This window comes from Lethenteron reissneri, chromosome 34 (genome assembly GCF_015708825.2).
Source record: "Lethenteron reissneri isolate LAM-NWPU_2019-01 chromosome 34, ASM1570882v1, whole genome shotgun sequence".
Taxonomy (NCBI): domain Eukaryota; kingdom Metazoa; phylum Chordata; class Hyperoartia; order Petromyzontiformes; family Petromyzontidae; genus Lethenteron; species Lethenteron reissneri.
The window spans coordinates 10197291-10210249 of record NC_083812.1 but is presented as its reverse complement, the minus strand read 5'-3'; the positions used below and the strand labels follow the sequence as shown (position 1 = coordinate 10210249).

Genomic DNA, 12959 nt, shown 5'->3' with positions numbered 1-12959 from the left:
GGAACTCAGTTTAAAGCCACGGATTCAGAACAATTGGTCCCCTCTCGCAAGGACTTTATTTAATGAATGATGGATAGGCCTTTCCTCACTTTTTCAGAGATTTTCTGCAGTCACCAACGAAGCCTGAAGATCATAAATAACTGGGAAAAGAAACGTGTCAGCAATATTTTACAGCAGGCATATGGCAATGTGGTTATTTCATGACAGGTGCTTTCAAATGCCTTCCACCATTCTTTACCAATGTCTTGTTCTCTAAAGTTATGTGTAACTGATAATGGAGGCATTCTGCAAAGTTTTTTTTCTGGAAACATTAAGCGTTCTGTTAATGTAACTGGGCCTTGGTACAAGGCTTGGGATTTGTGTTTGATTAAGATCATGAGTTTAATTGGTATACACCATGCGGCATCCATTTGCAGACATGTAGATTTTCTGGTTGGTTTCTTACTTATGTTTTACTTAATCTCCATTTAACATGCGTTCCAAGAGAGATAAAATGGGTCAGATTGCAAAGGAGGAATAGACTTTTGCCATCGAGTGAGATGCTGCAATGCTTCAGCAAATGCATTGCATCACGTGTCACATTGTGAATCAAATGCGATTTAAAAAATGGTAATGGAGGTAGATGTTGGATAATGAAGTGTGCTGTGACACTATGGCAAGTGGCGTTCGTACGATGTAGATGAGGACTCTTCCGCAGGTCATCCTACAACAATTATGATCAGTCGTTTTCATATAAACTCGAAACAGTGAGTACACAAGGGCTCTAAATGGTGTATGCAGTTATTTATATTCGTGCCACACTTTAGATTGTATCTGTCAGATGAGAATGGCGTGAAGATGAATGGAATTGTCTGAAATTTGCAATGATAACATTAAAATGACCCATGAAAAAACATATTTTTATGGCATTGAAAGAAAAACTTGCGCATTTCCATTGGTAATCGAGGCAATGTTCACATTTCTCAGTGGATCCTGTGCAAAAAAAGAGGCTTTAATTTGAGGACAGTGAACATTTGAAAGAGTTAATTTTCTGTTTGTTTGACAGCTAGTCATATAGCATGTCACAACGAGGCAGAAGGTGTAACTATTACATTCACACCAGCCTCACAAAGCTGTATGCTCCTAAATTGAACCAGGGTTCGACTACATGGATATCAATAAAATAGTAAATTAATATCTGTGTATGGATTCGTCCGGAAATTGTTATAACTTTTTTAACAACTTATTTTGATTCATTTGTGGTATTATTTGATTTAATTCACATTTTGTCAATGTAATGAAGTTCATTGAACATGTAAACATTTACATAATTAAGCATTACACCAACACTCCATTTTATTTACCTATAATTGCCATTAGGCATTTTCATTTGGACTCCTTTACAGCTCAATATAGATATGAGTTGCACTGGCAAGCTATCAGAAAGAAAGAATATCGTCTTACATTTGTAATTCTGCATAATTCAATATTCTGGTTTTGGGCATGACCCTGGTATGTATAGGCTATAACAAAGTTTAATGAATCACATCCACACGTAGGAAGCTCCTCCCATTTAACCTACCATATCCACCATCCATGTAGCTCTATATCCTGAAAATAAAAACAACACAACCTGCAAAAGCAGGCTCTTTTTTAAAACAGAGCCGCCAATAAAATTGATCCATGCCACAAAATTCCACACACGTGGGCAACTTCTGTTAAACGAAGGTTATATTTTTATCGCCCTTAATGAAGGTCGGCATATGCCGTATGTTTATGTTCAGTTCATTGCACCGGGTGCCTGTGTTGAGTTATGGTGCTATATTCCCCTCTATACTGATGGGATAGGTTGACATCACCATTGCTACGTTTACTATCTACAGCAAATAATACGAATAATTTACAGCCTCTTTTAAATGCACTGCGGGATGAAATCCTCCCTATTCCATGTCAGTTACGATGGCTTTATGATCATATGTTGCCACGCTAGTTAGCATGGGTCGGTGATGGGGAGTACCCAGAACGAGTTGACATATCACTGCCCACTGATGTTGGCCATGGTTGGGAATTGAACTCAGGTCACTGGGTTGAAACGCAGTGTGCTCACCAACGTGCCAACACACTCCTTGCTCAGTTTAACACGTAAGCTTTCGTGACCAATATTCATAATACAGGTTTTTTTGTGTTAGATTGCGTAAATATATAAATGTGTCATTAAACTCGCCACCACCCGACACAGCCAGGTTTGTCACGTAAACGTTCTGTTTACTTCACAAACCTTACTCTTTGGCTGTGTCGGGTGGTGGCAGGTTTAACGACACATCTATACTCTCCTTGCCGTAGCCAGAATTTCCCCGACGTGAAGCCCAATGCCAATCCACGGCCAGAGAAGGGCCTCTACACACCATGGAGGTTATTTGACCAATCTTCATACAACTGGCTAGTACTGGTTGGTGAAGATGATAAACATGCTTCTTTGTAAAACCTTTAATCTGTTCCATTTTATTTGTCATTGTCCAAGTTTATGATTCATATGTCGTAGCATGGAATATGCACTGATTGAATAATGCTCTTCCTTATAAAATCTGATTTTTCAAAAGCACCCCAACCTGCTCATTAAACTAAGCAACACAATATAATTGGAAAGATATAATAGTTTGGAAAGAAGATACCCTCTTCGTGGCCTACTAATTTTCAAATAACGTGACGGGATTTTTAACGTCCACTTTGAAGCATGCAGCATTTATTTCATGGTTAATGAAGAAAATATAAATTATTTCAAATTTTCTGCTGACATAGTAAAGATAACCGATGGAAACGAACAAAAGAAAATGATTAAACAATTTTTACAAATGAGCCTGAAAAATTGTGAAGATAAATGACAGTTATCTATGTGAAGTATATGTTGTATGTTCTCCACCTTTTCTGAATGGTTTTCTCCAAGTTTTCTGGTTTCCTTCCTAAAAAACATGTAAAATGGTATATGTATGTATTTAGAACTTCCTCTTGCACCATACCTAGCCAACCAATACGCGGAAAACGTCCCAACACTGAAAAATTACGTGTAAATTGCTCAATTGGGATTACACCTAATAATATCGTCCCATACTGCAACAATAACACATTTGGCAGGACTCTCTTGAAAAAAAGTCTTGAGACTCAGTCAGGTTGTCCTGGTTAAACAAGTATAAGAATAAAATACAGAAAAAAGTTAGGGTTGTTGTAAACACACCTTCAACACAATCGGTAAGCGTAGCACGTTTAGAATGTCATCAGTTGTCGATGGTGTTAATTGAACCTGCATGTTTGACTTTCCTCGCCAGTGGAAGGGGGGTGGTCCCTGTGGAATGAGTGGGCGCCCTGTAACAGCAAGTGTGGCCGCGGCATCCAGAAGAGAATCCGAACCTGCACCAACCCGGCCCCTCTCAACGGAGGGCCCTTCTGTGATGGGCAGTCATCAGAGAACACGCCCTGCACATCAGCGTGTCCTGGTAAAATATGGGCAGTTGCTATGATGATTAAGTAAAACAGTTTAGTCGGCTGGTGGGACATCGTGCTCCCCATTTAACTAATTGTTTGATGGCCGTATATGCAAATATATTTTGTGGTGAATTGCTAGAATGTGCTATTTGCTATATAGTCAAAAATCTAAAGTCAAAGTGTCTCCCTGTCAAAACGAGTGAAGGGCGCTGCTCAGCTTCATTGGTGAATATTTCACATTCGTTTGACAGGGACTTTACATCCATATTACAACCACTGTTGAGTTATGACGAAGCTGTGCTCATTTTGTCAACCATGAAGGAATGTTGGACTGTTATGGTGGATGTTAAATACTCTCTCTGATACTTTTTAAAATATGAATTCATGTTGTGGTTTTTTCAAATGTTACAACTTTTCACACATACAGTATCACATTTTATGAACGTATTATATAGGCAGATGAACAAATATCTGCATATGCCCATATGTAACATTGCTTAATCTGGGTGGTATTTTCAACACAATTATTACATTTTTTGGTTTATTTCACAGGAAAATGTCTATCTCAATCGTATGCGTTCACACATTCCAAATACAATATTAAATTAAAGGTGTTTAACTCTCGTTGTAAAATGTCAAATTAACATCAATAGCCAATGTAGTTTGTACAAAATCGCTATTGAAAAATTCCCACTTTATAAAATAGCGAAAAGGGGAGATTCTAATGTGCATCAGCAGCACATTCTGGTGGCCCAATCGAAGTGATCAGCATGATACTCGTCAAGCACGTGAATGAATACGTTGATTTTAATAACATTTATGTTAAGATACAAAAAAATTCAATATCTCTACAACCCAGTGCATTTAGGAACTAAGCGTTGCTGAAACTTATGTAACTCACACCTGACAATGTTTTAAGGAGTCTTACAATTTGGTGCAAAGTGCCGGGGGTACCAACAGCCCAACTTAAGCCACTTGTCAAAGATCTTAAGAGTAGCAGAAGGAACGTCCCAAGCCATCCTGACTAGCTCATGTGTTAATTATGATAACAATATTAATATTTTAATATAAATAATTGAACCAATACTATTAATAATCGCACATCTTCAGCATCTCGCCCTTGGGCACATCAAGGGACATCAACAAATGAACTGAACAAGTAAATGTACGGCAGTTGTGATGAGCAAAGTACACGAGGGAATGACCAAAGGGAACAGTGGCACAATGACATTAGGGCTACGCAAGATTGACATCATATTTCAGCTGCAGATGAGCGTGCACATTCGCGTCAGCGAGATGAGGCAATCAACCGGCAGTGAATTGCCAATGGCTTCTGCAGATGAAACCCCCTGAGAAATGAACACACATGAACTGCAAACAATTGTGCATTATATATCCGTTTTGCACCAGCCCTCATCATCTCTTTTCGAATGCATCAATTTATACATAATGCTATATTTATGGCACACAATGTAAATTTCAGCACGAGCCACGTTTAAATGAACCCAGGGTAAAAGGCCCGCAGATGATCTCACGATATGATTAACATGTCATAGCCACAGTGGCATTGTCAGCAGGAATGCAAAACTGTGTGCTATAAGATCTCAACCATCCCCCATGGGGTTGTAAAGAATGAGATAAATATAGCGAGCAGTGGTCAAGAGGCCTTTGCTGTGCTTTAATTGAGTTTAAACGCACGTCTATTTTGAAGAAACATTGTGTAAAAATTGAAGAGAGTATTGTGGCTAATTAAGTCATATTGCATTAAATAGTTTGTGATGTTATGTTGTATTGTATTGCCCTGTGTCAAATTATGATTTTGACAAGACTAAAATTATTGATGTTGAAGCAGAACAAATTGCAGTTGGTGAAAAATTTGGATATAATTCTCATCCTGCTGCTCTTGGTTGATTCATTGACGAACTAATTTTTTCTGTACCAACCTCGATTTAATTAATATTTTTACTAACTATAATAAAAAAAATGTTGATGGAGCAAAAACATCAGGTCGAATTAATCATGTGAGCCTGCCACATCGTGTTGAACAATTCATTAAAGTCGCTGACCAAGCAAATCAAATGCGGGGTTGAAAAGATAGCACACATCTCTCCTATCATTTGGGGACGATCATATCTCTGTATGTTCTGTACTCATGTGTTGTGTGCAGAGTGCACACTCCTGTCGGTGTTGTCTTATTTGTTTTTTTTGTCTCATAAATAATTATTGGGAGTGCTTTTTAACAAATGCACATCAGCTAACATAGTTTCTCAACAAAATCATAGAACACAAATTCTGCGTCACTGTTAAACGACCCATTTTCCAATGGCACTTTGGTCAAGGTCTAAAAGTCATCATTGCCTGTGCCACTAATAGTACCACACTATGCCATTGCTTTCTTGCCTCTGCCACATCTCACATTGTGAGCAAGGTTTTCGCTTCCGGTATCCGATCATGTGGCTTTAGATGTTCTGCTGGATTGCCGATATCTGTTTGCCCCTCCAATCAACATTAATTCCTCTATCCCATACACATAATTTGCATGTTTGACTTCGTGGCTAATATATTCATCCATAGCATCATCTTCTTTTGTCTTGAGTATTGCAACTAGATAAATCCCTCAACCCCAAACATCAGATTATTGGAAAATATCTCACAAGCTTCCTCAACCCCACTTGTAAACTAAACCTCGTCATCCTCGCCCTCACATGAATTCACTGGCCCTCAAACTAATTCCACATAAGCGACACGTTCATGGACTTATCCCTGCATGTCTCTCCCCTCGCACATCATTCTACTCAACTCTACATGTCCTCTATTCCAACAATCAAGGCCTACTATAAAAACACCAAGTCAGCTTCTCTGGTGCTGTTAATCCTACTCTATGGAATCCTCTACGTTCTCACCATCTACATAGCTATCTCTAGCCTGCTTTAAAGTCCAGGCTAAAAACCTTCCTATTTCTCTCAGCCTATGACTGTGTCAATCTATCGCAATGTACTATTCAGTCCAAATGTCCTCTCCCCCCCTCCATTACCCTCCCATTCCCATAACTCCCCCTTTCACCCTTTTCCCTCTGTACCCCGACACTACCACCCCGTGAAGTCAGGTAGCCCGCACTCATAAAATGGAGGTGTCACCCATGTGACACCACTCATTCAAGGTCGCCAACAGATGAGCCGACCACACAGTGGTCGTTTGAGCAGGGATACATGTTTGCTTGCGATAGTTGAACGCTTTGCCTTCAATTACAGTTAGATTTTTAACAAATTTCCAAATTAAATAAAAATGTAGGAAGGTTAATGCTATTAAAAGTAGCATAATTGCTTTAACACAACTCTCCTTTCAAACTTCAAAGTGACAGCGAAATTTAGGTCATTTTCATGGTAACATTTACATAATATCAATACTGATATATTACAAGCTATACATCATTGTTTGTTGATTAGTTTTATATTGTAAATTATTTATTTATCTGCTTACTCATTGCGATTTTTTAATATGAATTTTCCTTTGGGAAAATGATTTAATCAACTGCAGTGCTGCCAGCACAATTTGGATGCATGTTAATGTTGGCTCGGAGAGACAGCCGCTGATAATTTCTTTATACTCGTTAACGCATTTGATTACTTTCCTTTCATCACAGGATCGCGAAATAAACATTTGAGTAACAAGTACTAGCCGTTATTATGAGCATCCTTTCATGAATAAGTATCTCTCATTGAGTGTAAGCAGGATATTACACCTAAAATGCTAACTAGAAGATGAACTAAATAATAAAATACAATTTAAATTAATATAGCATACACATGTGAATACACCTCAAGAAGCTGTATGGAAACAGTGGGAATATTTATTTTATAGAGAGAGGAAGTCGTAGACAGAGAACTACATGAAGACTGACTGTATGCGAGCGATGGCCACAGACTCCACAGCATGGATGGCTGGGGGAATGGAAGTTCCAGACCGCCAAGGGAAGCATAGGAGAAACAGCAACTCCCCTCTTCCCACTGAGTAGAGGTTGGCTGGGAGCTTGAACAGAACGGCTTGGTCGGCAGAATAAGGAGAGTGTGGGGGGAGTATTGTGGGATGAGAGGTAGGCAGAGGCATGGAGGATCTTGAAGATGGCGAGAATGATCTTTAAATGTATCCAGAATTGTATTGGGCGCCAATGGAAGGAGTTAAGTATTGGGGTGATGTGGTCTTGTTCATGGGTGTGAACGAGAAGTCTGGCAGCAGCATTTTGTGCATCGCCTGAAGTTTTAGAGACGAGAGATTTGTGCGGTGGGGGGGGGGGGCAAAAAGTAGAGGGAAATAGTCGAGTGGAGAAATGATGAAGGCATGGGATGCTGGTCTCAGTGGTAGCTGGGTTAAGGAAATAGTGGATGTGGGGGATATTGGAGATATTCTGCAGATGAAAGAATTAAATGTCATGGAGGATTAGAATGCCTTTACATGCATTACCAGGCTCAAGCCTGCATAGACAACAACGGGCTTCACTTGATCATGTTAGACCATTTTATTCACACTGGGAGAATGAAAGTCTCTGTATTCTGATTGTGTGAAGCGCAATCTGTCCATTGCCCATTATATGCGTACATAGCATTATAGATGCTAAACATTGAGCAATTTATTGATGCTATCGAATGGATTACCAACTCAACATACAGTTAGAATTTTTTGCTCTTCAAATGTAATTTCCCAGAGAGAATGTTAAGTTAAAATTATATATATCGTATGCCACATGTTGTGACTAGGGCAATGCATGTGAGTGAAGAGTAGTTGTGTTTTGCTTTGTTGATGTGGTGTCTTGAATGTTTGCGCAGTGATCGTGTACTTTGCTGAGGCACGGCTTTCTGTGGGTAGTATGCCGTGTTGTGGATCATAGTATAGTGACTTCCTGGGTTGGAGCTGGGTTTTATATTCCCGTGCGATTGGTGACACAGTCACCATGTGCTGTGCTGAAGCTGGTTTCTCGCCGCTCATTCCATGTTATCAATGTTGGCGCAGTGACCCCGTGCTGTATAGAAAATGAATGTTCCTCTATGCACCCATTTGCACAAGTCATAACGCCATTCTGTGCTGTGTTCCGCGTGCCGTGTCGTCGTCCCGTCTGCTGTGCTGCGTGCCGTGGCAGTGGATGGCGGCTGGGTGGAGTGGAGCAAGTGGTCGACCTGTGGTCCCGACTGCACCCACTGGAGGAGCCGGGAGTGCTCCAATCCGGCCCCCGTCAACGGAGGCAAGGATTGCCACGGCTCTCCACTGCAGTCCCAGAACTGCTCCGACGCTCTCTGCATACAGAGTGAGTACTTCACCAGTGCATGGTTCCAAAATAAAATGCACAGTGTATACTGTATATGTGAAAGGATTCAGCTGACACCATGTTCAGTAAAGGTCTCTTTATTTGATGACCCACACCGGTAACGTCTCCGTCATACGGCAGGTAACAACACCAGGGTTTCATCACCCCCCCTCCAGAACTCTCTTCTCTTCTCTGGCTCCCCCCTTTTAATCCCCTGGTCCACATTTCTTGCCAGTCAATTATTGCCTGTGGCTTTGTACCCGAAGATGACTCACTGACCAAACATGTCTGAGTCTTTCTAGATTTGAAATTTTCGTGACTGCAAGGATCCATAGTTTTTTTTTTCTGAGTCTAATACTAATATCTGATTAACTGGCCAGGTGCCCTAGTGTCCTCATTCTTTGCCAGTCACACATTGTCCAGGGCTTTTGTCCCAGGTTATCATTAACTGGTCAAGTGTCTCCCCGAGTCTCCAACATTTATATTATTATTCGATGGCAAGCGTGGGAGAGTCATCACTAACCACTCTGTAAGAGTCAGGACAAGTTTGTATCATCACTGATAAGGGTTTGCTGCCCAAACGCATATTGTCTGCCACTCTCTTCTCTTTGGGCATCATTCTGATGCATTTATTCTCTCTCATTCCTATGCCATACAACACTGCCTCAGTAGAAACACAGTGATGCGTTCGCACGTGATGTATCTTGATCTCCCTCTTGCTCGTATCGACTGGTTTGCCTTTTACGCATATGTACATGATTGCTATTTCAATAAAACAATGTCAGTTATCTACATTTCAAAATAAACCTAGATATGCATAGCACTTTTTTAAAAATGCATTTATATATTTATTTTCGGCAAAAGCAAACGCTGAAAAACAGACTGACTACACAAAGGGTTGCCGTACACGGTATAAATGTACGGATAAATGGACCTAAAGACACCTCAAGAAACGCCCATAAATGTGATGAAAAGCAGTAAATAGAAAAAGGACAGAGAGGAGGGAAGAAAGAAGAGAAGAGTGACAGGCAGAGGGGTTCACAATGGGGTAAGATGATCAAACCAGAGCTAGGCCAACATGAGCAGAGCAACGTGCTGCAGATAGAGAAGGCAGCGAGCCCTGCGAGAGAGCAGCAAGGTTTCCCGGGTACGGCATCTCATGCATCGGACTTCCGGCCAGCGTTCAAAGTGGGCAGACGGTGATCTTCTCAGTGGCTCAATTGTTAGCGTGCCAATGAGGCGGAACAAGGCCGTTCTCAATCATACGCCAGGGATGGTCAATCGCTGCTCAACAAATGCCCATGAGGCACGCATGAATAGCGGTCGCACCGATGTCGCAAATAAGTCATTGAGGTAATGGTTGATATCTCGACACACAGGGTTTGAAACTTCGGGCAGAACTAAAAGGCAAACCGTTCGAGTCAGTAATTTTCAAACTTTCAAACGTATACTGTGATGCTGGTACACAACGCTTACTTTTAGAATGATATCACAGAACCTTAACTATCTAATACACAACAGATCGTACATCTGAGTGTATGTTTGGGGCACTAGTGAAAATCACCTTTCAGACACTGAGCAATTGGCTCTTTAAACGAATGTGCTAAATGTTGGGCTATGCAGCTATCTCACGAAATTAAAACACCTCACTGCTATCGTTGTTATCCACGTATGACGACTATATGTTCAGCAAATTCACGTGTTTTGCAAATTACCTTTTCTTACAGCGGTGAGAGAGGACAGTTATACTAGTTTCACTGACAGTTTAAGACCATATTGCTGTTGATTTTATTTTCACTTGTTTTTCAAGACCTTAATCTTATTCATGAATTCTAAAAAATAGTTGATTAGGTTTCTATATGAAGCGCATGCATGTACACATGCGGTTGCACACATGCATGAGCAGTGCGTTCTCAAAAAATAAATTGTCTTCTTTGCCGGCAGTATTCGATGGATTTCTCTTTGTTCGGCAATTGACCTGCACCATATCTCATACATATTTGCCTTAGCAACTTCTAGCTTTAAATAACACCTCCCTTCACAATTGTCATGGGTATTGAATGCACAAACAGGTCCCGGCAGATGCAATAATTCAGATTTTTGTCAGTCCTACTGGAGACACCCCTCCTGTGGTGTTGTAGTAGCTTTTAATGAGCTGTCTAACAGTAATGCATGCTGACATGTGGTCTTGGGGATTCTGTCATCTGCCAGCCAGCCCACAAGCCTATTATTGATGGCCCAGCAAGGTGGAATCAAACAAAACACATTTCAAAGAGTCATCAATTTAGTTCTGTTGATACTGGGTAGTGTCAACTGTTGTGTACGTCTCTCTTAACAATAAAAGTGTGGCTTGTTTGAAATTATTTTCAAGCAACTTTACTGAAGGTTTAATGCGGCAATTTACGCAAACTAATATAATCACACCTTGAAAAGCGTTAATGTAAAAATCTATTTTTTAATTCCCTTATTCATGCAATGTTACTATAAAAAAAACAGACAGCAATTATCTGCTACTTTAAGCTTAAAGGTGTTGTCAAGCTAAAGTTAACAAGGCATCACTAATTTATTTATCAAGTGGTGTGGGTTTTGTGCAGTGTTGATTAGAACTAATAAATAATCAACATAATTGCAGGGTGTTCATTCATGAATGTATTTCAAATGTATGCACACTTAAAGGATGGACGTCTTCTTTGTGTATTGCATATGTTTGTCGGCTTTGAATATATTTAAATAGTGTTCGTGTTGAGCTGATCAAGATGGCAGTGCACATTCTCTTGTTACATTTAGCAACAATCATGATTATTCAGAAAACCATCAAGTGAAGAGGGTCATGTTCAGGATTTGTAAAATTACTTACCGAGCATTGTGGCAAATGCGAAAAAACAGGATGCTTTGAGAAAACACATTCATTCAAAGTGCTAAAGGCTAAAGCTGCAGCCATCCAATGGCTTGCTCTTTCCACTGCTGGTAGAAGGGCGACTACTTTCAAGGGAGCTCTGTGAGAGGCGCTTTATAGGCTATTTTTCCTACTCTTCTACGCTGGCCGAATGTATTTGAAGAAAATTGTAATTCCAAAACTTTACCGCACCATGAACGATATCCCAATCGACCAAATGTTGTGTACCCGTTTATACTGCTGGGTGGACAGAGGCGGCCTTGCACCATCGTTTCAGCTGCTGCACTGGGAGAAAGAAACAGCAACCTCTGTATTGCAACATCCAGTGTGTTAACCATTACACTCCAGTACAATTCACAGGGATAACACTTAAATGTGCACGCAGGTGCCAATAATCCATTTGAGATGCGAGTTTTGTCATACGATACTGTATCTGCTTGATCCACGCACCTTGATTCCAAAGCGCTGTGTTACACTAGCGCGCGACTGCACTCAGAATGTTGTCAGCAGTTATTTCATTATTTGCGTGTGTGTGTTTTACTCACACGTTAAACACATTTTATTCATTTAAATGTGCATCGAAAAATACAGAATGTGGCATGAAATATTTGCTTGCATTTAAATTGCTCTTCCGATACACCGTGCACACCTGTACATTACTTTGTTGGGACGCCATTAAGCATATGCAAGGATGTTAACTAAATATCTGATAAAATATAGTTTCTTAATAAAAATGTAGTGAGTCCAACTGAGTCGCAGACGTTGTTCCTTTTAGAGACAACACATTTATTTGTAACACCGTAACACAAAGGGGTAACGGCCCCTTCACCCGATACAGCCTAGGGTGGTGACCACCCAAATAACTACGCTATACAGAGGGGTTACTGCGACGAAGGGTCGGATCCTCACTCGGGTCTCTGACCACGTGGTTGCCTCGTAAGACGAAGAGCTTCCGGCTTGAGACGTAGAACTTCCCGCTTGTCGGTGTTGAGCTTCCAGCTTGTAGAACAAAGAGTCCCCGGGCCCTCTCTGGGACCCGTCTTATATCCCCCTACGGTCCCGGCCGCTCTGCCCTCGGCCCCGCCCACCTTCTCGAGCATTCTCATTCCCTCTCGATCCTTCTCCAGAGCTCTCCCCGGACACGTGATCACCTACTAGCCCCCCCCACCTGGGGCCCCCTGTGTGGACACTCCGGATCACGTGTCTACTGGGTTAACCAGAGTGCCATGGCCCGGGGCAACCCTGCCCCTGAGCTGACACTCACCCACTTCCCCGCGTGGGAGCCCCCACCACACGCTGTGCGTG

The 12959-nt window shown here is 41.1% G+C and overlaps 1 protein-coding gene across 2 annotated transcripts in view; it reads left to right on the top strand.

The window, feature by feature from the left end:
• Positions 1 to 12959, top strand: part of LOC133350657 (netrin receptor UNC5C-like) — a 145363-nt gene that overhangs the window by 81221 nt on the left and 51183 nt on the right. For both annotated transcript variants that reach the window (XM_061565257.1, XM_061565258.1), the window contains exons 6-7: positions 3303 to 3470; positions 8594 to 8758. In XM_061565257.1, coding sequence (XP_061421241.1) covers positions 3303 to 3470; positions 8594 to 8758 — 333 coding nt within the window. The remainder of the gene's footprint in view (positions 1 to 3302; positions 3471 to 8593; positions 8759 to 12959) is intronic.